The sequence below is a fragment of the Ooceraea biroi genome, chromosome 6, assembly GCF_003672135.1.
Source record: "Ooceraea biroi isolate clonal line C1 chromosome 6, Obir_v5.4, whole genome shotgun sequence".
Taxonomy (NCBI): domain Eukaryota; kingdom Metazoa; phylum Arthropoda; class Insecta; order Hymenoptera; family Formicidae; genus Ooceraea; species Ooceraea biroi.
Genome location: NC_039511.1, coordinates 3,931,018 through 3,954,336, shown reverse-complemented (window position 1 = coordinate 3,954,336; position 23,319 = coordinate 3,931,018). Strand labels below are relative to the sequence as shown.

The window sequence follows — 23,319 nt, the reverse complement described above, 5'->3', positions numbered from 1 at the left end:
ACGGAAACGCACGAGCGTCGATCAGGTTTTTCCGTCTGCTTATCTGTCGTGTCGTTCGCGATAGGCGACGGCTTCGACGTAATCGCTAATGAACAACACGATACGGGGGTAGGTGCGCTGATCGCGCGATAAAGATTTTCTTATCCGTTGTCACGGCCGCACATCCAGTACCGATTTCCGTCGTCACTGACAGCTAGCGGAGTTCCGCTCGCGGGAAGCAACATTGAGAAAACAAGCAGGCATTGTTGAGGAAAAATAAATCGGTGAGTACAAGAGTCGCGTTGCGACATCGACGATCGGCGGCTCGACGGGAAGACCGAGCGTTTCCGCGGTCTTGATCGCACGGTGCAAAATCGATCGCAGTTGCTCGCTTGCAGTGAAATTCTTATCTTTCACTCCTCGCAATCTAATTTGCGGCCGTAACTTCCAGCTATTTGCTATTTCTATGTGCTTCACGAAGTTATTCCGTTTCTGTAAAAGAAAGAACGTTGTGCGAAATTCTGTCAATGTTGTTATCAAGCGGAGGATACATGTATTTATCTGTAATGTACTTAACTTAATCAGACTTATGCAGAACGCCGAGCTATTATCACAATTTGTGATAGCGACGCGAATACATGTGTCACGCTTCAATTTTCTGTCGCATGTGTTGATAAATCATTGATTAATTCAATTAAGTACTGTCCATTTTTCGAGGGTATAACTCTCGTTATCCATTTGCGTAATTGATCAGCATTGAAATCCCTTGTTCGCAACATGATTTTATTGCTACTGTATATTACGTATAAAATCATTTCTCGATCTCTGTCGATCTTCAATCCCATTTAATCCGTTTGAGATACTTACGCATACATTATACATTATATAAAACTGCTGTATACAATTCTGAGATACATTTTCCATACATGAATATTCAAGCAAGCTACGCGAATTTGTTTACAGTGTTTTCCGCGTGAATGATCACTCGGGCGCTGGTAAGAAACCGCTGCAGCAAGATCAAGGAGAGAAGGAGGTGAGATCACGCCGATTTATTCTGCGGCAACATTGTGTCTCGTGAAACATACAGTATATCTAATCGATATACTGGTGATGGTGAAGATATAATGAAGTGCGTGTTCTGCGTGTCGAACTAAGATAAAGCGGGAAAGCGGTCAACCGGGTGGCACAGTCCCTCTCTGAAATCTGCCAAAATACGCGCGTCGCCGTAAACGTCACATCGATACAAGATTACAATGGTAAGAAACTGTTAAGCACACACGTGTATTATTCTCAAGGCTACTCGTTATCAAAGCTTTTTCTAATCGAGCTAAAGTTACATATAAATGATATTTTATTTTATCTTTGAAGCATTTATTTGTTACTAAGATAATTTCTTCAACGATAGCAGATTCTATAGTTATGATAACGGATATATCTTCATGAGGACTTAGTTTTTGTCTAATTATAAGCGTACATGTTACATGTATACATACCGTTAATGTAATCTGCCAGCATCATGGTATTTCCTCAGGCAATGTTACCGCAGAGTTACGTAAACACATGACTCGTATCGACTTCCTTCCGATTTAAGGCAGGAGCAATAATACAGCGATAATGAATTCCAGTGAACGGAATCCGCTCTCCGAATGCGTAAAGAGTGCAAAATGACACATCAAGTTTACCGATCATGTTTAATGCGACAGAGACGAATGATTATTGGTGCGCTTACGAACCACACCTTTGATTTACAAACCGGTACCTGCGAATTCATAAAATCGAGTTTGAAAGTCGATAAATCGCAAGTGATCTTGTTTAATTTGAAGAAATGTTTTGCCGAGGTACAACGATATCATTTCAAGTCAAAAACAATAATGTTGTTATTGTAACTACCGCTCAAGTGTAGAGGAAATCATTGCAGCGTCAATTAACAACTGTGGCCTTTGTTCGAGGTGTAAATTTCGTCCGCGTAGTGCAACGATCATTAACACCTCCCAACTTAATCGACGCTTAGCTCTGGTCTCATATCGAACACTCTCTCAACTCGTGCTTGGGAAATGCATCAGCAGCGTGATAAAAACGAGAATGTGTGTGTATGATGTCGTATTGTTTGAATAAAAGGATTCTACCGTGCGCGACACACGAAAGTGCTGAATATTTATGCCTATTGGTGAGTAAAATACGCAGCAATCGAAGTTCATTACGTTCGTTATTAGCAAGACAAATAGACAGTCATTGTAGTCGCTCTAGGACAGTAGACATTTACGTTCGGTACGAACATTACAAATTTTTCGCGCTCCACGTGTGATGTGCCGTATCTTACGTTCCGCAAGATACATTCTCGCGTATTTTCTATTCGCTCTCACATATTTTCACGATACTTACGTCAGTTTTTCCGAATCATCGGCTCTTCCAACCCATCGGTTCCCCCAAACGACTTTTCCGGCGATCATGTTTCCACCAGTGCGCGCAGAATTATCAATTTCACGGCAGTTCCCGTGACACTAATCGAGACTCATCGCGGTCGTTATCATATTATCGTATTCGTTTTTATGGATAATTTTGCTACCAGTCGCCGGCGAGGCCGAGGCAGGACGACCGCCGTACTTCACGTTCTCCAGCGGCATTCCCACGGCCAAGGCGATCCTGTCTCTCACGTAATGATAAGCACCTTGATTCTTGTGCTCCTCTTGCAGCCACATGATCTATATGCATACGTAATCCGTGTGGTAACAAACTGTTACTCTCCGTTGACAGAAAGAAGTCAACGTTAATTCATTCGATGACAGCCGCGTTATACTTAATTCAGAAAGTCTCTTACTTTCGCTCCTGGATACTTCGCCACTTCGTTCGCGACGAGATGATACGGGAACGGACTAATCTGCTCGATTCTGACGACCGCTATCTTGTCCTCCAGTTGTCTCTCTTGCCGTTCGACGATCAGATCGTAATACACCTTGCCGGTACAAAGCAGCACCTTCTTCACGTTCCCGGGTTTCACATAGGGATCGGGCAAAACGTGCTTAAAGCTCGTGCCCGGTCCTATCTCCTCGAAGTTCGATACCGCCATCGGGTGACGTAGCAATGATTTCGGGCTCATAATTACCTAGATGACGGAAAACATTCACGCAGACGCAGAGACTCAAGATGCTAGTTTTTTTTCCGTTATTATAAAACGGCTTCTAATAGCTTCTCTAACGTGGAGCATTTTATAAGTAGATTATAGAAGATCTGATCGAATTTTAACACTTTATATATGGGCGACGGAAAAAGTGCCGTTTTTATTTTGTCTGTGCGTTTTCTGTGAGTCAGGGCAATTCATTTTTCATGTGCGTAAAACTAGCTTAGTTACGTGTGACGCATTCCTTTAAACAGTTACTTATTTCCTTATCGAAATTGAGAGTTTATTTAATTGATTCTTTTTTTAAATGAATATTTTTTGTGGTGTACTTCATGAAATCTAAAGCTAGCCTGCGACACGTTTAGATTAAGATGTGCAAAATATCCCGCATATAAGATGTTAAATTCATATTACTGGTTATCACGATGAAAAAATTCAATGAAAAAGAAGACAAAGTACACGGTATTTGTGCGTGAGAAATTGAAGGACTAATATTGTCCTCCATGAAGAACGATACGTACAAATGACATAATTGTATTGTGATAAAACCGCGTTTCAACGTTGTCGGTATTTCAACATCGTTATCATACTATACATAATTTGCATTAGGAAGAAAAGGTAGCTACAGATAATGCTTAGGCGCTGAATATTCAGTATAACCAGTCGCGCGTGTCAGTCGACTCGCATACACGTACATCGCCGGCGTCAAGCTCTATTGTTGATTTTTGCGTGATAAAATATCTTGCGAAGAATCATAAAAAATATCTTGCTGCACGTGTACAACTTTATCAATGCTGCAAGCCAATATCTCTGAAAAACATCTTTGCCTGAGTTTCGAAGAAAAAGACTGTTTCAAGCAAGAGTTGCAAAATTGATAATGTCCAGTTCGATATCTCTATAAATTTTCTACAATATGATAATGTTTACGTTGTCTCGCGTAAAAAGCTTGCTAGAAATTACATCCTATATTAGATCATATTAAATCACGGATAAAGAATTAAACCAACCAACGGTTTTCGGAACGGCATCAGTATCTGCCGACGCAGAACGTGTACCATATTGGCAGGTGTTGTGATATTGCAGATAATCCAGTTTATCTCAAAAAGCTGCCTGGTCATGATCTGCTCGATAGTCTCGCCGCTAGGAGCTCCGGGCTCCGTTCCGGGCACGTGAGTACACTCGTCATCGCACAGCTGAAGGAATCTCTCCAATCTGGCAGACGAATGTTCAGGCCCTTGAGCCTCCGTGCCATGTGGCAGTAACAGTACCAATCCCACCTGTCTGCCCCATTTGGTTTGTCCGGAACACAATAATGAATCTAGTATGACCTAAACCCCAATTTATTACTTGTAAACGATATAATGTTTTTATATCAAAAGTACCGCAATTAATTTCTTAACTTTAGAAAACGCTAATGATTAAATATAAAGGAACTACTTTTAGTAAATTAATATAACACGTGAATAAGAACGAAGTCTGAATGACAAAAATATAAAAAATTACATTACAAAAGCTACTTTTACAATACTTTGGCTAAAAGGAAAGGTATAAGTGGCAAGGAATAAGATCACCTGACAGGTATTCGCGAAATCGCCGAACTGTGCTTCCCAAAGCGTCAGCGTATTGTGATTGTATGCCGAATATCCCAACTCGAATCCTACACTCGCCAATTATTTATAAAGCATTAATTATCGTAAATACTGCTATCAAAATTATCATAATTTATTCGTTCTACTTTGTTTTCCGCGGTTGTAATCATCGACAATTGTTATCGCGTACATTTAAATAAGTTTAACATTGCTAAGAAGATTTTTATGGTAAATTTAAATGATTTAAAATGTTTCAGTATATGAAATCGTACGCACTTCAGAGTCAATGATCCCCAAGAAACGACAAGTACCGTGTCACCGATATGTCATGTGAATGAAACGAGTGCACGAGTGCAGAAGTAGATACTGTTATCGCCGAGTAATGGCACCATCACTGCCGCTTCATCTGTTTTCGCTTACTCACCGCACACGCCGTACTCCGACAATGACGAATTCGAAACGGTGTACAAAGCTTGCCCCGGGAAAACGTCGTGCAGGATATTCTTGTAGGTCTTGTCTCTGCTCTGATCGTGAACAATGTGTATCCGTTGGGTAAAGGTGCCGCGCTCGACGTCCTGCCCGGACAATCTAACGTGATGGCCCTCCTTCAGCAAACTGCTGAAGGCGAGACACTCCGCCATCGCCCAGTCAAATTGTCGGGCCTCCATCAGTTTCGCTCGCCTGTCCATTGCTCTCAGCACCTGAACATGTAAATCTCGTCACGCATTTCAGGTAGATCAAATCTGAATGACAAGATTGCTCCTGAAGGATGTTCATTCAGAGCTCGATATTAATAAAAGGTACACATCTATCACAAGTACTGATGAGTGTCATTGTCATCTTTGGGTCTTTAGACGTATCTCGCGAAAGTACAAATTCATTTCTCGCTTCTTTGATTCATGATATCTCCCAGCAAACACAGTCATATAACAGTGATATTGCCATAATATAACAGAATGTAACACGCAATATAACATGTTCGTTACATGTAATGTATATGTTAGTTGTAATTTCCCACTCATACGAAATTGCAGTAATATAACAGTAATATAACGTGTTACTAAAATGTTACTTAAATGTTATATAAATGGAATATAATTATTCTTTCTTCCTCTTTCTACAACTACAGGTTTGTGTTTAATTTATTTTCCTAAACATTATGCAGAAGTTAGTACTTTGCTCTTATTTATTATTCGTTCAAAAATGTACCACTTCATTGTAGAAATGAACTTATAATACAAGTTGTATCGTGCCGTGATCACCGTTCTTATATATATTTTGTATCATATTTTGCATACGAGAAACGGAAGCCATCTAGCAGACGACTCGACATCTGTATGTTAAAAATGGTATATAACATAGACATAATATGCAAATATTACAGTTATATAACATCGCATATTTAAGTTATATTACTGTTATATTATTATAACCAATGTATAACAGAGCAATATAACAGTTTTATAACACAGTTATATTGCAGTTACAAAGAAAATTATGTAACTTTAACATTAATAACATATAACAGTTGTTATATTGCGTGTTACTTCTGTGTTATACAGTGTGATTCAGACCACCCGTACAGCCCTTTTATTTCGGAAATAGAACATTTTAGAGAAAAATGTTTCAGACAAAAGTTGTATGGCTTCGAGGGGGACATAAGATGGTATCATTGGTTTGACCTTGAAGAGTTACTTGATGGTCACATGAAGGTCATATTCAATTTCTTAAATAGAACCTACTATTTCTCATTACATATTCTTGTAGCTTATCTCGAGAGCTTTCCAAAACACTATAATAAAATATTTTTTCATTGAGTACTTTTCGAGTTATGAGGCTCCAAAGCAGTACTTTGCAGTACTTTGACATAAAGTACAAAATATGTTGTATGTTGTTATGTCATGGTGTCAAGTAAATCCTTAGGTATTATTTTAAGGTCAAATTACCTTTTCACTCAAATCTCTGTAGTTATGCATGTTTAAAAACATTCGGATCATCCTACTTTTAGCGCTATCCAGGAACAACGACGTGGACGTAGTAGAATTCTGTTCCCTTTGGGGTGTTGGTTTAACGTGAGTAATCCTCTTGCCTCTCACGTGGGTGCGTGCGTGCGTGCGTGCGTGTGTGTGTATGTGTGTGTGTCTGTATTCAAGTAAGATAGTGTTCAAAGCGAGCACCATTCTTTTCAATGCAAACGTCTACTCTGTTTTGAAAAGAATTGGTTGCTCGAAGAATTTCATCGCTACTTAAAGATTTAATTGCTTCTGTTATTCTGTTAATCATGTCATTCCTTGTAGTTGGACGATCACGGTATACTATGTCTTTTATCCTTCCCCATAAATAATCCAGGACAGTGAGGTCCGGTGATCGAGGTGGAAAATCGATTGGACCATATTTGCCTATCCACTTATTGGGAAACATATTATTTATTACTGCACGAGCAACTCTGGATGTATGTGACGGGCATCCATCTTGTTGTTCCTGGATAGCGCTAAAAGTAGGATGATCCGAATGTTTTTAAACATGCATAACTACAGAGATTTGAGTGAAAAGGTAATTTGACCTTAAAATAATACCTAAGGATTTACTTGACACCATGACATAACAACATACAACATATTTTGTATAACAGTTATATTTTGTGTTTGTTGGGCTGTATGCTTTGCAACTAACTTGGACGTGCGCCTCGATATCTTTCGGTGGAATGGATATCGCGCTGCATATTGTCTTGATGACTGCTATATTGATGCCAGTAGGTGGTATCTTATTCTTTGGACTCTGATTCGAGAAGAATTCGGTCCAGGGTATGTCGTGCCAGTCGCTCATCTGTATTGTGCTAATACTCTGCGCTTTCTTGTACTCCTCCTCGCAATAATTCAGGTACTTGTCCACCTCCTGCCGCAGTGGAAAGTATTGCGTTTACGTACCGCAATTGAGTCAAATAAGACTTAATTAAATCAGTGTCTCCACAAACCTGCTTCGCGAAATCCTCCGTTATCGTACCTTCCTTGATGAGTTTATCGCTATATGTAGTAAGAATGCTAGGATGAGCCTTTATGCGCTTGTACATGAGCGGCTGAGTTATCATCGGCTCATCCATCTCATTGTGTCCGCTTCTTCGGTACCCAACGATGTCCAGTACGACGTCATTATGAAATGTAGCTCTGGTATTACCAGAAATGATTCTTTTATTAATTCGTTTAGAATACAATGCAGTTCATCAATCGATCAATTACAAAAAATATACGTATATTTTATCATACAGGATTTTTTATCATATACATTAAATTAACAAATTATTTGTTTAGTTTGATCTCTCATTTAACTTCTCTTATAATAGTATTAACTTTATACGCCGCAAAAATCAGAAGTGCGTAAAATAGTTTATGAGAGGCGCTAGATATCTCTCAAAGAATCTTTCGTCTGGGCGATAACAAGATAAAGATTAAAAGCCAAATGTTTCGTCTATATGGCATGATTTACCGATATTCGCCGGCCACCTTGCTGCAATAAGTCACTAAATCGGGATCATCGGCGTGTATGTGAAAAATGGGAGCGTTAACGACCCGTGCCACATCTGTACAATGGACACTAGATCGGGAATATCTCGGATCGGTTGTAAAGCCAATCTAGAGTCAATTATCTCAAATCAATCACTTGGAAAAATCCATTTGCTACTGTTACGTCCAAACCACGTACCTCTCGCGTAAGAACGCGAGTCGAGCCGACAAAGTTAATTCTAGAAAAAGGTCAACGGCCGAAGCCACTCTTACACTTGTTCCGAATAAAAGTCTGCTCGTTGGCCCTTTTTATGTAAGGGAATCGAATCCCTATTACATGGGATAGGACCTCGTGCGATTAATTGAGGGAAGAAAGGAGTAAATAAATTAAGCTTGAATTAACATAAAAAATTAAAAAATGACTTTATTCAAACAGTCGAATGATGATTTGATAATCGCAAATTATACTCTTAACTCTCGGAATTTATACATAATTGAAACGAAAGGTTATACAAATATAACTATAAAAATTGATACTTAGATTAATTATCAGTTAACTGGGACTCTTCGGCGTCCGCAGTGTACGTTAATGGTGGTGAAAGGGTTGATGGTGCATCAGAAGAAAAAGGTGGAAGATGTGAAAAGAGTGGAAATGTGTAATTAAAAGGGAAAACAAAGGAAGAGGCAAAAGTAAAACTGACAACCAGTCGCAAAGGCACAAAAAAACAAATAAAAATAATCAATTTACAAAAAACTTACTTTTAAAATGTCCAAACCAAATTGACAAATGAATGGAGAGTGGTGACTAGATCAGTGTGCTGCGGCTCCTCCGATTTGAGGTGGAACGAGTGGTTGTTCAATTGCACTGACTCTAAGTTCTGAGTGATGACTCTTGATATTTTTAATAATGACTTCACTTAACGTATTGAATTGAAATGGCAACTAGTGCGTCTGATCGTCTTGAAAGAAAACTAAAGAATGGTTCAGGGCGGTTTCTCTGCCCTTTTTATAAGATAGGAAAAATCGTGTAGGAGGAGATTCTTCTAGAACATTCGATGAAGGAAAACGCCCGAAGTTAGGTAACGGGAGGACACGTATAGCTAAAATCGAAGGGCCACCTTTGGACCTTGATAAGTGGCCGAGAGCGTGATCATGGTCATGGTGACGAAATGCACGTGTTCACGACCAAGGTGACCCAACAGTCGTGGTGATAAGGTAGATGATGCGCTAACGTTCAGGGTTGCTGCAAGAAATGTTTGTTTAATGATCACGCGACGACCACATGTACTGCGTGCCTTACGGTTCCCGTAAGGTTCCCGCTTGATATCGTGTGTTGGAAAAAATAAAATTCAATTAAAATTGTGCAACAACCGTGAGTGTCTTGGCTCAATAATGCGCGCATGATAAGTAACACGCGGTAATTACTAAACGAATGTAACTCTATTATCTATTTCTTACGAAAGCAAGGGACCGTGGAGTCTGGACGTAACACTACATATCTCGTGAATATTTTACATTATTCGCGTTTCATCCGTTCAATTATTTAGCACTTAAAATTAACGGAGCAAAATCAATTAAAAAATGTCGTTATTATGAGAACCACGTTACTTGATTGTTGATCACGATATGTATAACACCACCCGTCGTATATTCCGGCAGATCGGTGAGATGCATCGTTTCATAAACGACACCTTGACCAGAGAAGGCAGCATCACCGTGAACCAATATAGCCACCGACCGTTTGCCATCTGGAGAGACCAGTTTCTTTTTGAGACCAGATGTTATAATTTATTAGACAATTGTGCATTCTCAGCATTGATGCGTACGTTTAGCGTCACCTTTCTCAACCTGCTCAGCGCGAATACGACCGACTATCACCGGATCAATCGCTTCCAAGTGAGAAGAATTCGCCATTATGGCGAGAAGCATTCTTTTCTTGGTTCTACAAGTCGGTACAAATAAAGTATGACGTAGAGATATCGATGCGCTCCTTTATCATTTGATTCAGAATAAATAAAGTACAAACTCGAAATTTTCGACGCTTGTAAAACCTGTGTCAAAGAGAGACTATAAAGATGAATTTTATGCGGTGACAGAGTCTTTTTCACCTCTCTAATAATTTTTCTGAATGCGTCCCGAGATGATACTTCACGTCACCGGAACCAAAGCCCTCCAGCGCGAATGGATTAAATTGCGTGAGCAGTTGATTTAGCGGTTTCGAGCACACATTTACCAAAGTGTTCAAGCGACCGCGATGCGCCATACCGATAACTACGGTTTCCACTCCTAGCATAGTACCGGAAATACAAGAATATGTATACTTTACTTATTCCAAGTTTCTCCGAGATATCTCCAAGAATATTTAATCCGCAACGTGCTACCTCGCGAAGATTTCTTACACTTTTAAGCTTCAAAAACGAATGCAGCAATTTTTTGATCAAGATCTCAGATCAACTAAGATCTAAAGATCATTACCATGTATCGCCGAGGTTTCTATGCATTCCGCCATGCAGGGTATAAAAGACTCGCAGCCTTCCAAGCCGAATCTCTTCTCTGTGCCGTACTTCTTCGCCAGGAAGCTCTCGAAAGTCACAGCCCTCATGATGTTCATCCAGATCCACTTACGGTGCTCCGCAGGCAATTCCCAAGCGCCTGGTATTTCAAACTTTTCTCTCAACCAATCTAACTAATAAAAAACATGCGCAATGTATTTCGTAGGTCTCAGAATTGCTCGCATTCCTTAGCTGTCGAAAGTGCTTTCAGTATTTTTAAATCTAATTTTAGACATGAGATACATCGCGTTCATTCGAACACGTCATTTCAGCCAGACAATCTAATGCGTTATCTGCGTTATCAGCGACGTTTATTTTCGTCGCGAAGATATACTGTGATTCTTTCTTCGCTAACTACCTGTTAGAGATATCTTCGCACAAAAACGCGATTAAATCGAAACACAAAGCATCACTGGAAGGACGAGCGCGTACCGTATGGAGATCATGAATGTACAAGTATTCGAGGCCCAGGTGACCGCAGTAGACCTGATTGAGCCTGGTCAGTATCTCCCGCAGCGGCAGACTCCTCTTCTTGCCACCGATGACGGTAAAGGACGCGAGCGGGAACTCCCGGTTCATGTCCGCCTCTGTCATGCCCTTTAGATGCTGTCGCACTACGATCGCGGGCGGCAGGTTCGCGGTACCTTGCAGCTTCGCCGACTCAGGGTTTTGTATGCCCAACGGATCGACGTCAGCTATCAAGTGGCCACGCGCCTTGAATGGATAAAGGCAGATATCGAGATATACGTGTACAAAGGGAGAGGGAGGATGCACAATGTTTGCTATCAGAGATTTACGAAGACGGGAAGCAGTGATATACTTGATAGGCTCGGATCGTGGCGTTGATGTCAAGCGCACCGCTTATGTATTGATCCCCCTGCATCTGGCTGTCCGACTTTGACCGAACGGACTCCTTTGGAAACAACGGCCCTATCAAGCATTCGAGAACATATGATTAATTAATACATCAGCATGGAGTTCATGGGATGCGTATTTAATATCGCTACCACGAGTATGACGATGTACGTATATAGGAGCTCCGGCTCGTCAAAACGCACTCACTGTCCAGTGGCTGCGCCCCATCTAAGTTCGACTTCAAGTTGGAAGACGAACCGACGCGGATCAAGGTGGACTTAGGATTCCTTTGGGAGTCCTTCGCTGGAGGATTTCCAGCGTGGATCAGTTTGAAGTACGAGTCCCATGAGGAGTTCACGGATTTTCGGTCTTTCAGCCACGCGTTGTACATGTAATCCAAGTACTGGCTGCTGGTCATGTTAAGCACGTTGAGCTTTCTTGCATCGCTGCTGCCGTCTCCATCATGCTTGTAGCGTACCGATGGAGTTTTGTAGTTGGTTTTGTAGTTGATAATTGATCTGCAAACAGCATTCGTTCGGCCTGGACGTGGATCGTGGGTGGGATAATGTCGATACAAGCACGAGATGATGGGCCGAGTGCTGCGATAAAATTGCAGCCTCGCATACATTGCTCCATTTGTCTTTACGACACCTAGACGAGTGCTAGAAACGTGACACTACACGCGAGAAATGCCAGAAAAGCAGGAGAGATTGAGTAATTTTGCGGAAATTCAATTTCACGGTTAAATCAGACGAACAACAAATTTTTATGTGCGGCGATTACATCATTTTTTGACTTTTGATTATGATTAACCTTTCGATTTCGATCAAGGCCGACAGACGTGGCTAAATTCGTGATCGGCCTTCGTTTTGGGTGAGAGTTAAGCTTGAAACGAAGTTTGCGCCTTTACCTGCGAATTGCGTTCGTAGAAATTTCTCAAGAGTAGCTTACGTAAATCATGTTTCGATCAAAGTACAAAACGAAATATTTTATATTGAAATTTAACTAGAATGTAAGTTACTTAGGCCAAATTATAAATTTGAATAACATATAGTATAGTTTATATTAAAATATGAGACATTATTTATCGTTTGAATACAAATACTTCTATTTTTTTTACAGGGTACTACATCTTCAGCGTTTAGCGATCACAGAACCATAAAAATACAGTCTACAAATAATCCACTGGAAACACATTTCACCAGTAATCAGATCATAACGCACAAAGTGTGTATTTTATGCTTCCTACTCTTTTAATTCAATATAAAAGCTCAGATAGTAAAGTTTTAAATCAGTGATATCTCAAACTGATTATCGCTATTCGCAAAATTTCGTCTACTTGTATCATGACAACATATTATAATCGCACAATCTTCTTGATCTATAGTACACGCTATGGAACTTTATCCCAAAGAACCTCTTCGAGCAGTTTCGGCGAGTAGCGAATTTTTATTTTCTACTGACGCTAATAATCGCGATTGCGATAGAATCACCTATCTCACCGGTAACCAGTGCCTTACCTTTGACGTTTGTCATTCTGGTAACCGCATGCAAACAGGGATACGAAGATTATCTACGCTACAGATCGGATCAACAAGATAATCGGAGATTAGTTACTGTTATCCGCAATAAATGTACACAGGTTCATAGTACATATTCTCTGTCAAATATAATCAAATATAATAATCTGAATCATATATACAGGGTGAGGCACCTAAAACAGGCCACCTGAATATCTCGGCTGTTATTGGTGATAGAAAAAAAATGTGTCAAACCAAACTTGTATGGTTTCGAGGGACACATAATTTATTCTAAATAGTTTTTTATTAGGTGGACGCGTAGAGGTCATATAAAGGTCAACTTCGTTTTTTTAAATGGTATGATATGTTGTTTTACGTACCATCTAGTAGAGCGTTTGAAGATGCGCACATTGATCTACGGGTCAAAATCATTCAAGGTCACTGAAGGCTAAAATTTCTAAGTGCTAGAACTTTTTCATTTCTGAGTTTACGGTATTTTCAATAGCAGAGAACTCTAGGCAATATAACAAATATAGATATCAACAACTCAGAACTTCTCGGAAAAGAAAAAATTTCTAAGGGCTAGAACTTTTTCATTTCTGACTTTACGGTATTTTCAATAGCAGAGAACTCTAGGCAATATAAGAAATAATGATATGAACAACTCAGAACTTTTCGGAAAAGAAAAAATTTCTAAGGGCTAGAACTTTTTCATTTCTGACTTTACGGTATTTTCAATAGCAGAGAACTCTAGGGAATATAAAAAATAATGATATGAACAACTCAGAACTTCTCGGAAAAGAAAAAATTTCTAAGGGCTAGAACTTTTTCATTTCTGAGTTTACAGTATTTTTAATAGCAGAGAACTTTAGGTAATATAAAGTAAATTATTTTCCCTTGCAGTTGGCCTTCAGTGATCTTGAATGATTTTGACCGTAGATCAATGTGCGCATCTTCAAACGCTCTACTAGATGGTACGTAAAAAAACAGTATACTATTTAAAAAAATGAAGTTGACCTCTACGCGTCCACCTAATAAAAAACTATTTAGAACAAATGATGTGTCCCTCGAAACCATGCAAGTTTGGTCTGACACATTTTTTTCTATCACCAATAACAGCCGAGATATTCAGGTGGCCTGTTTTAGGTGCCTCACCCTGTATATATAACTGAATCGTAAAGTACGTTTTATTTACAGAATATATATTGCGAGCAAATAGTAGTAGGTGATCTTGTCAAAGTTTCTCGAGAAGAAGACGTGCCATGCGATATCGTTCTTCTTTATAGCGAGACGCCGAAATGTTGCTTCGTTACAACATCCAATCTCGACGGCGAAACAAATTTAAAGGTAAAGATCCTCGATCCATGCTCTGATTCTGATTTCTCTGATAAAATCTAGCATGATCAATTCTTGTAACATCTAAATTAGAATGCGTTTTACTAAGAGATCTGTTGCAAGCGCACTTTCAGACGTTACAAGTCCCAAAAGTGGTCGCGAAAATGCCGCTCTCGGACATTGTGACTACGGAAGCAACGATTACCTGCCAACATCCCTTGGCCAATCTCTACACTTTCCATGGCAAGCTCGAAATCAACAATGACAGCGGCGAGCCGATCAGCGGGCATCTGACGATAGATAATCTTCTACTTCGTGGATCCAGGCTGAAAGACACCGAATATGTAGTTGGCTGTGCAATCTACACCGGACAAGACACGAAACTCTCACTCAATTCGAAGATAGTCAGCAATAAATTCTCAACCGCCGAGAAGTAATTGTCTAAAGTCTTTCTCATGTATAACAATTCAATTGTTGTCACTCTGCTAGTCCATTCGTATTTTCGTTGTTGCAGTTGTCACCCTCAAAATGCTGCAAACAGATGCTTAAGTCATTCGAGAACTATTTCTGTTCAGTATCTTGCTATTTGTATTGTTACCTTATCATTTTTACAGATCCATCAACAAGTATCTCATTGTATACATCACGATACTTTTGGTTGAAGTGTTAGTTTGCACTGCGCTGAAGCTGTACATTGAATCCTATAAAGATTGGGACGGTTACTTAGGCCCAAGCCCTAACATCACTTTTTCCACGTTGATCACGGATATCCTGAGCTTTCTTATCTTGTTCAATTACATCGTACCGATATCATTGTACGTTACCATCGGTAAGGCGCTTCTTCTTACTTTGTCTTTTTTTCTGAATCTTTTCTTTATTTAATATAAAATTATCTATGATTCATATAAAATGATTTAAATTAATGAACTTTTTCCTAAAGTTCTTCTTCTCTCTTGATTCTGTTAAAATCTGGTTCTGCCATGTTTCATAAGATGCATTTATAAAAATGTGATGATGTTATCAGTAAAAATCTGCGTGTAAAAATTTCGCAGAACTGCAAAAGTTCCTCGGCTCCTTTTTCTTCGCCTGGGATTTGGATATGTACGACGAAGCCAAAGATCAGCCAGCATTCGCCAACACTTCCGACCTGAACGAAGAGCTCGGTCAAGTTGAATATTTATTCACCGACAAGACCGGCACGCTCACTGAAAATCTAATGGTGTTTAGACGCTGCTCGATCAATGGGAAAGTGTACATGGAGAAGGATTGCGACGGATCTCTTTATTCATTGCCACCGAGTGGAAATAAAGAGGAGGCCGTCAAATTGTCGTCGTGGCAGGTAAATCGAGAAATAGTTACTTATCAATATGAAAATTTGAAAATTATAACACATGAGAAGTGATAATGATTCTCGCAGGCAGACATTTGGCACTTCATGATAAGCATTTCGTTGTGCCACGTGGTCCAGATCGCACCGCCCAGTCGACGTCCCGAGGTAATCGCCAAACGCACGCTGTTCCGCGAAAGTTTCAGGCTAAAAAAAATCAAGAGGCTCAACAGCTCGCTGATGATGCATCCGGATTTACCTGAGTATCAGGTAAAAATAGCTCTCTAAAGACGTGCGAACACTGAATTCGTAATTACGTGCGATAGTTATGTATTTTTCGCGAACGCTAATGACTTTCGTCTACGATAAACGTGAACGAGAGTAATCATGTGCACATAAGGAAATGTATTGTACAAACACATGCGACATGTGGCAGGCAGCATCGGCAGACGAGAAGGCGTTGGTAGAAGCGAGTGCCAGGTGCGGTGTTATTTTCCAAAAGGATACTAGCGATGAGATACACATTAAAATTAACGAGAATGTGTTGATTTTCAAAAAGCTCGAAATATTGGAGTTCACTTCAGGTATGTATTCATGATATCATGATAAATCAATATATTAAGAATAGTAATGAATTAAATAATTAAATATTATACATACTGTTAAAATAGTTATGAATGTTGCTAATATTCTATATATCGTCAACAGAACGGAAGAGAATGTCAGTAATAGTGAAAGACACCGCGGGTGATATCTGGCTATATTGCAAGGGTGCGGATTCAGCTGTTCTTCCATTGATCGTCGAAGGAAACCTTCAGGAAACTGCCCTTCATGTCACTGACTTCTCTATGGTTTGTTATCTTTCATCAGCAATTACTAAATAATTAATAATTACAGTATGCTCTATCACTTCAGCAATCATGTTTTACATTACATGACCTTTTCAGAGAGGTTTGCGAACGCTGGTAGTGGCGTACAAAAAACTAGATCAATTCGAGTATGAAAGACTTTTGCAAAATATCGAGCAAGCCAGGCAGATAATTGGCGCGGAAAGAGCGGCGTGTATGACACACGCGTACAATCTCATGGAGAGTGGACTTACTCTGCTCGGAGTAACCGCGGTAGAAGATCGGCTGCAGGATGATGTGCAAGAGACTTTAGAGTGTCTACGAGTAGCCGGTATCAAAGTTAGTTCATTAAAGTTTTTTTGTTATGTATAATAGAATGATTAAATTGATGTATATTAAATCATTACAAAGCTAATCTTATTCGGAAAGATTATAATTTATTCCTTTAAGCTTTATTAAAAACTTTTACAATACCTTGATATTAATTTACGTAGTAATTGAATCGATGAATTTAGGCCACATAAAGTTAAATAGCTAAATTTTGTTGCTTGAACTAACTTTGTAAAAATTAAAATTATGAACGTGTTCAGATATGGGTGCTCACCGGAGATAAAGCGGAGACCGCGGAGAACATCGCCTTCCTCTGTGGTCATTTCAAGAAAGGTACTGAGGTTTTAAGACTGATGAACGAGACTTCGGAGCAATCCTGCTTTCTGATCCTTACAACTTTCGAGTAAGTGCAGCGCTTGAAACTTTATTTTATTTTCAAGTTAATTGTTGATTACTCGTACTTCTTGTATAGCAACTATATTCATACGTATTTTATACAAGCTAAACCAAAAATCAAATTAATATAAATTTATAAGTTATTTTTTCATAATTTAATGCTCTTGTCGTTTAACAGTATCTACGAGTTAACTGTTTCTATTTTACAGACGAAAAGTAAAACTTGAACCGTACAAGCAGTACGGACTGATAATAGACGGTATGAGCATGACGTCAACGTTGCGAAATTGCCCGGAACTATTAAAATCCGTCGGAATGGCGTGCGAAGCGGTTGTCTGCTGCAGACTAACGCCTTTACAAAAGAGCGAAGTACAGCACACGATTACTTTAAACATGCACGAATGATTCCTGATATAAAATAGTAAAACAATTTTAAAGGCAACTAATTTGTCCAGATCGTGCACCTGATAAAAACCGCACGGAGTCGTCCACACACCGCAGCCATCGGCGATGGCGGTAACGACGTCTCCATGATACAAGAAGCGCACGTGGGCATCGGAATACTGGGGAAGGAAGGTCGCTATGCCTCGATGTCCGCCGACTTCGCGTTCACCAAGTTCATGTTCCTGAAGAAGGCGTTGCTAGTACACGGGCACTGGTATTACCTGCGCGTCAGCACCCTAATGCAGTACTTCTTCTACAAGAATGTAGTCTTCATAACACCGCAGGTCCTGTTTAGCCTGCACAACGGTTTCTCCACGCAGGTGCGATGCAATCGTTAGGGGAGACTAGAGACCCTCTAATAAGAGTCTGGCCATAGAGCGATTTGGTCAAAATCGTGCGAGAGAGAAAGATATATACAGGGTGTTTCCTAAGTAAGTAGACAAACTTAAGGAGGATATTCCTTGGCTTATTTTAAGAAGAAAAGGTCATATAAACATATGTCCTAAACTGCTTTGTTTTCCAAAAAAAGTACATCACTGTTTTCGTTCACTTTTCGGATAGCGTGCTTTTGCAGTACGAGTCAACAGCGATGGGGATGGAGTGGGGATGGTCTCGCGGCGCCGCAAGTGAACACTCGTTTCAGACTGCGCCGCGCGGCCGCCGCGAGACCATCCCCATTCCATCCCCACCGCTGTTGACTCGTACTGCAAAAGCACGCTATCCGGCATCACTGCTATCACGTTATCTTTGACGCAAACTTTATTAGTTCCTATTAAGTTTAGTAATTTTATTAATTATGGTAAATTACACAAACGCCGAAATGGCAGATATGCATTTCGTATACGGTCTTGCTAATGGAAACGCTCGTCAAGCAAGACGTATTTACAATGACAGATACTTTTTTTGGAAAACAAAGCAGTTTAGGACATATGTTTATATGACCTTTTCTTCTTAAAATAAGCCAAGGAATATCCTCCTTAAGTTTGTCTACTTACTTAGGAAACACCCTGTATATTCGCTAAGAATGCGCTCACGTACGCGCTACAGATAGTCCACGATACATTTTAATGAGTATATACTGATTAAAACGTATCGTGGACTATCTGTAGCGCGTGCGTGAGCGCATTCTTAGCGAATATATATATCTTTCTCTCTCGCACGATTTTGACCAAATCGCTCTATGGCCAGACTCTTATTAGAGGGTCACTAGGGGAGACCGGTGTCGATTGTAACAAAAATTCAATAACATTTTTTTTCAGTAAACCGTTCGCGATTTTTGTTTCACATTATTTTTGGAACAAACCTTCAAGTTTGGTGCTACTTATCAGATTTTTATAATATAGCTATCGGGAATCGTCTCGAAATATATTCCATTTTTATCATAGTGCGACGAGCGTTACTATCGACACCTCTCTGGTGTCAATTGTAACAAATACTTTTATTATAAATAATATCGAGTAAACATTGAAATAATGAAACGAGAACAATGAAATAAACGAACAATAAAGCAATAAGAACCAAACAAAACGAAATTCTAAAAACTAAGTGAAACATAAACAAAAATATTAATCAGAGAGACAATTAATACATATAAAAGAAACATTTTTATCAGTGCAGCTGAGATGTTTGGCAGATTATTCCCCTTTCGGTTTTTCTTGGTCTTGATTTCACTATTTTTTTCACCCGGTAGCTAAATAATTACCAAAAAATGTATATTAAAACATACGAAGTAAATGTATAGATGTCAATTGTAACATCCCAGGATGTTACAAACGACACCGTTTTTCGTGTTACAATCGACACCTCTATGCCATTTCCGAAATTATCCTGTTATTTTCTTATATGTTTCTTTACCTAAAATATCTAACCTACACAATAAGATAGTTCAGGCAACATATAATAATGGGCTGTTATCGAATTTTGAATAAATACAGTAACCTAAGTTGTGCACCAAAAAAGATTTGCGAGAGAATATTTACTTTTGGTCGCAATTTCCGTAAATTTGGGGATAACGTGGACAACAAGAACGTTACGATGACCACATTCGGGACGGAAATGCGAAAAGTTGTCTCTTATTACTTAATGAAGACTACTTCGTGTTTTTACATAAGGTGGTTCCAAAATAAGCTCTGTTACATTTGACACCTGTTACAATTGACACCGGTCTCCCCTACCATTTCTTCGTCCAGATTGGATTGTTTGCGATACTAATATCGCAAACTAACGGCATTGTCTTGCTTCTGCAGGAACTCTACGACGGTATCTTCCTGATGGGCTTCAATTTGGTCACGGCGCTGCCGGTGCTACTATATGGATTGCTGGAGCAGAATTATAGCGCGGAGGTGCTCTTGCGAAATCCGTACTTGTATAAACTGAATAAGAATAATTATTTAATGTCTAGGCAACAATTCATGATATGGTTGTTACTAGGTCCGTATATGCGCGCACGATTTTGCGAAGTTCGTAGAACATTTTCGACGGATAACTGACTTTGTCGTTGTCATTTCAGGATTATGGAGCACGTGCGTGACGTATTTTGTAGTGTACGCGATCACGTACATCAATCCCGTTTATTTATATGACAATACGCCGGTTGGACAGTGGACTTTTGGCACATGCATTTTTCACCTAGTTACTTTGCTGGTAAACCTGCAGGTACGTATTACTATCAGCGTTACATAAATTAAAGCTGCGCAAAGCGAATGCTGAATATGAGTACATTGTAATATTCGGAATACTCGGATATTTTACTACTTTAATTACATCCGAATTTGATTCAAATTATTCGAATAATCTGACTTATTCGGATTAACAGGTAAATAGAAATAGCGATTTATAATAAAAATTCTGGCGCACGTTTAAATAATTGTAGTCATTGATGACGATGATATTGTTTCAGATATTGTTACGAAGTTCATATTGGACATGGCCGTTGGTACTGAGTGTAGTATTATCCGAAATAGTATTTATCTTAGGCACGTTTTTGTATTCGATCATACATGTGTAAGTATCGTAAAATATTATAAGAAATCGAATTATAACAATTTTTCTGTAATTTGCATATTTCAAGAAAAATAATTATCTTATGTACTGATTGGGTTGATTGGATTCATGTCTTTTTCCAGAAAATACGATGGCGACATATTAGGAGTTTTCCAACAATTATTTCTGTCGCCCATATTCTGGTTACTTACCCTATTTATTGTCGTTATTTGCTTGCTACCCGAATATTTATTCCTCACGTATAACACTTACCGACCATTGACAATTCTGCGGAGAAACGAGGAATCCCCGCAAATTATTTCTGACGACGACGGTGGATACAGTTCCTCACGTACAATGGTAACAGATATGACTTTAATATACAATAAAACTTTCGTTTACTCAAACGCACTGTCCATCTATACTTGAAAACCGATTACAACGGTTAGCTTGCATACGCGCGCATGTACTCGCGCTGCGTTTCATTTCTTTTATTTTAACGATAGCGATATTTGCGCAACGGTACATAAAAACATCGTTAAAAAAAAGATTAAATTGTTACAGAGAAACCGCATCTTTCCATGGCGAGGTAGTCTTTCGCTGCAAAAAAATTATTAATAGAAAAACTGCTAGAAATATCGCTGCCAGGAGCTTTTCAAGATAAGCCACACGAATGAAGCACTCTAGTGATTCGTTTCTCGAACAGTACCTTAAATGATACACTTCCTGTAGTGATGTAACTTATGCTGCCACGAGTGACACAATTGACTGTGTGTACTATTGTCAAATGTGTTTAATCCTGTCAACTGAGATTACATGTTCTTCACGATTCATTAGACAATGTCGCAATTAGATTGCCAATGCTAATCACATGTGAGTATACACGTAGATTTACGTTGACATGCCTCTAGTTACTATTTGTGAAACGAGTCATTTATAAAGCACGAACTGTGATGAAAGAATTCTTTCTTTGTCGATAAATGTTGCATATTCACATACCATGTATAAAGTTTTCTCTTAATTTTATGTGTATATGAGAATTGTACAATTGCGTAGTCGAATTGCGAGTTGAGTGTGCTGTATGATTAATACGTACATATGTATGTTTGATATTTAATATATTTAAACAATAACTTTTCTATTTAAAGTGAATATTTTAAATACGTGAGAAATATATTGATATATTGATATAAATAAAGATACATTGAAAAATACTGCGGTTCTTATTTACGGACAGATAATCTTTTACTCAATTTATTACACATCGCACGTTATTATTTATAGAATTATCAAATACTTTTTCTATATTTATCGCAATATTCAAGTAATCGAAATGCACTATTATTTTACCGGATGTGAAATCACTTTTCTCTTATCTTCTTTTTTCACATAAGCATTTTGTTATATATATATATATATATATATATATATATATATATATATAGACCATTATCTTATTATGTTTAAGCAATAGATTAGATATACTTTTACGATTCTCATGACCTCTTTCTCCAAACATATGGCCGGGTGCGGCCATCACAAGTAACGTTACGCGATTAGATAATAAATTTATTTTACGTGTCCGTGCTATCGATTTCTTTTTCTTCTTTCGCAAGCTGAAAGCATTCACGTATTATCGCAACTTGAAGAGAGAATAAGTAGACACCTTTGAGAAGGAGAAAGCAGACGTATGTACATCAACTCAGAATGCAATACTAATCCTTAATAAATACCTGCTAAAATCGTTATCAATAATAATTTTCTATGTGTGATAAGATCTGTCGGCCCTTTTCTTTTTCACTCGCTTTCTGGCATTTCGTGTATCAAGAGATCATTCCGTAAAACGATTTCGTGATTGGTACAGTGAGAGTGAGCTTTCTATCGATTTTTTTTCTTTTTTGTATTTTTATTTTCAAGTTGAGCGATTTCGCTTTACAAGAAGTGCATGTGAAGTGGAAAGATATTATGATACAAAAATATGAGGTTATATATTTTGAAGATGTGCAATGATTCTGGAGCTTAGAGGAATTGAGTGGATAACAATATCTGTGTTGATCCTTTCATCGATCAAACGGTATTTTTTACGGACGCATCATGATTAATACAGGAGCTGAGTACGAACGTTACTGACGCGAGAGTAGCTAATAAAGGCGCTCCCTTCTCGGAGCTCTCGAGTTGGAACCTGCCTTTATTAGCTACTCGCGAGCAACGCAATTGAGATCTCAAACATCGCTTGACACAAAATAATCATTTCATTTTAAACACGTCAACTCGATATCGATGAGCTATACCTTACTCGGATTAATAAGGACAATCGCTTTTCAAGCGAGAATCAAGCCTCTTTTGTATCTAACGAACGCGATTCAACGTTACATCTTCCCGGTATTATAACAATTTCGCGCAACGGAATCATATCTCTCCAATATTTGTGCGAAATTTGAGTGTTTGATCACCCAGATAGCCAAGTCTGCCGAAAGCAGATGATGCTAACTATCTGCTATCAACTATTGCCAGCCAAAAGACAACAAATTTGATACAGAAGTT

The 23,319-nt window shown here is 38.9% G+C and overlaps 4 protein-coding genes across 6 annotated transcripts; 1 reads left to right on the top strand and 3 right to left on the bottom strand.

The window, feature by feature from the left end:
* The first annotated feature begins 1,148 nt into the window (after positions 1-1,148).
* LOC105281335 (probable phospholipid-transporting ATPase IF) lies at positions 1,149-21,941 on the top strand. 3 transcript variants are annotated; one of them, XM_026970078.1, is made up of 19 exons: positions 1,149-1,235; positions 12,716-12,820; positions 12,981-13,235; positions 14,311-14,460; positions 14,583-14,881; positions 15,063-15,277; positions 15,501-15,787; positions 15,866-16,045; positions 16,212-16,359; positions 16,484-16,626; positions 16,723-16,962; positions 17,214-17,356; positions 17,559-17,718; positions 17,805-18,113; positions 20,040-20,223; positions 20,303-20,448; positions 20,693-20,796; positions 20,919-21,135; positions 21,340-21,941. In XM_026970078.1, the coding sequence occupies exons 1-19, from the start codon at positions 1,233-1,235 to the stop codon at positions 21,391-21,393; spliced, it is 3,342 nt and encodes a 1,113-aa protein (XP_026825879.1). In that variant the 5' UTR covers positions 1,149-1,232; the 3' UTR covers positions 21,394-21,941. The 3 variants fall into 3 exon arrangements, with proteins under 3 accessions (XP_026825879.1, XP_026825878.1, XP_011340817.1); XM_026970077.1 differs by lacking the exon at positions 1,149-1,235 and adding an exon at positions 2,306-2,633; XM_011342515.3 differs by lacking the exons at positions 1,149-1,235; positions 12,716-12,820; positions 12,981-13,235 and having other exon boundaries at positions 14,330-14,460; positions 14,572-14,881.
* Positions 2,681-5,655, bottom strand: LOC105281328 (2-oxoglutarate dehydrogenase, mitochondrial). Its single transcript, XM_026970083.1, has 4 exons — positions 5,116-5,655; positions 4,669-4,759; positions 4,105-4,425; positions 2,681-3,082 (listed from the first exon to the last, which is right to left on the bottom strand). Exons 1-4 carry the CDS (start codon positions 5,373-5,375, stop codon positions 2,777-2,779), a joined length of 978 nt encoding a protein of 325 aa, XP_026825884.1. The 5' UTR covers positions 5,376-5,655; the 3' UTR covers positions 2,681-2,776.
* LOC113561434 (2-oxoglutarate dehydrogenase, mitochondrial-like) lies at positions 8,585-11,830 on the bottom strand. The gene is made up of 5 exons (XM_026970081.1): positions 11,746-11,830; positions 11,559-11,668; positions 11,171-11,452; positions 10,662-10,872; positions 8,585-9,934 (listed from the first exon to the last, which is right to left on the bottom strand). Exons 2-5 carry the CDS (start codon positions 11,619-11,621, stop codon positions 9,777-9,779), a joined length of 714 nt encoding a protein of 237 aa, XP_026825882.1. The 5' UTR covers positions 11,622-11,668; positions 11,746-11,830; the 3' UTR covers positions 8,585-9,776.
* On the bottom strand, positions 11,678-12,237 carry LOC113562057 (2-oxoglutarate dehydrogenase, mitochondrial-like). The gene has a single exon (XM_026970082.1). It carries the CDS (start codon positions 12,219-12,221, stop codon positions 11,742-11,744), a length of 480 nt encoding a protein of 159 aa, XP_026825883.1. The 5' UTR covers positions 12,222-12,237; the 3' UTR covers positions 11,678-11,741.
* Positions 21,942-23,319: the final 1,378 nt, after the last annotated feature.

Bases quoted from the DNA above. Each gene is read 5' to 3' on its own strand.
- LOC105281335 (XM_026970077.1), top strand. From the start codon at position 2,529: ATGGATAATTTTGCTACCAGTCGCCGGCGAGGCCGAGGCAGGACGACC. The intron at 13,236-14,310 runs GTTCATAGTACA...TTTTATTTACAG, and splicing joins TCCGCAATAAATGTACACAG to AATATATATTGCGAGCAAAT. The intron at 16,627-16,722 runs GTTTGTTATCTT...TGACCTTTTCAG, and splicing joins ATGTCACTGACTTCTCTATG to AGAGGTTTGCGAACGCTGGT.
- LOC113562057 (XM_026970082.1), bottom strand. From the start codon at position 12,221: ATGTATGCGAGGCTGCAATTTTATCGCAGCACTCGGCCCATCATCTCG.
- LOC113561434 (XM_026970081.1), bottom strand. From the start codon at position 11,621: ATGCAGGGGGATCAATACATAAGCGGTGCGCTTGACATCAACGCCACG. The intron at 11,453-11,558 runs GTATATCACTGC...TATCCATTCAAG, and splicing joins CCACGATCCGAGCCTATCAA to GCGCGTGGCCACTTGATAGC. The intron at 10,873-11,170 runs GTACGCGCTCGT...GTTTTTTATTAG, and splicing joins ACATTCATGATCTCCATACG to TTAGATTGGTTGAGAGAAAA.
- LOC105281328 (XM_026970083.1), bottom strand. From the start codon at position 5,375: ATGGACAGGCGAGCGAAACTGATGGAGGCCCGACAATTTGACTGGGCG. The intron at 4,426-4,668 runs GTGATCTTATTC...ATTGGGGTTTAG, and splicing joins ATTTCGCGAATACCTGTCAG to GTCATACTAGATTCATTATT. The intron at 3,083-4,104 runs GTTGGTTTAATT...TCCGTCATCTAG, and splicing joins TGCCGTTCCGAAAACCGTTG to GTAATTATGAGCCCGAAATC.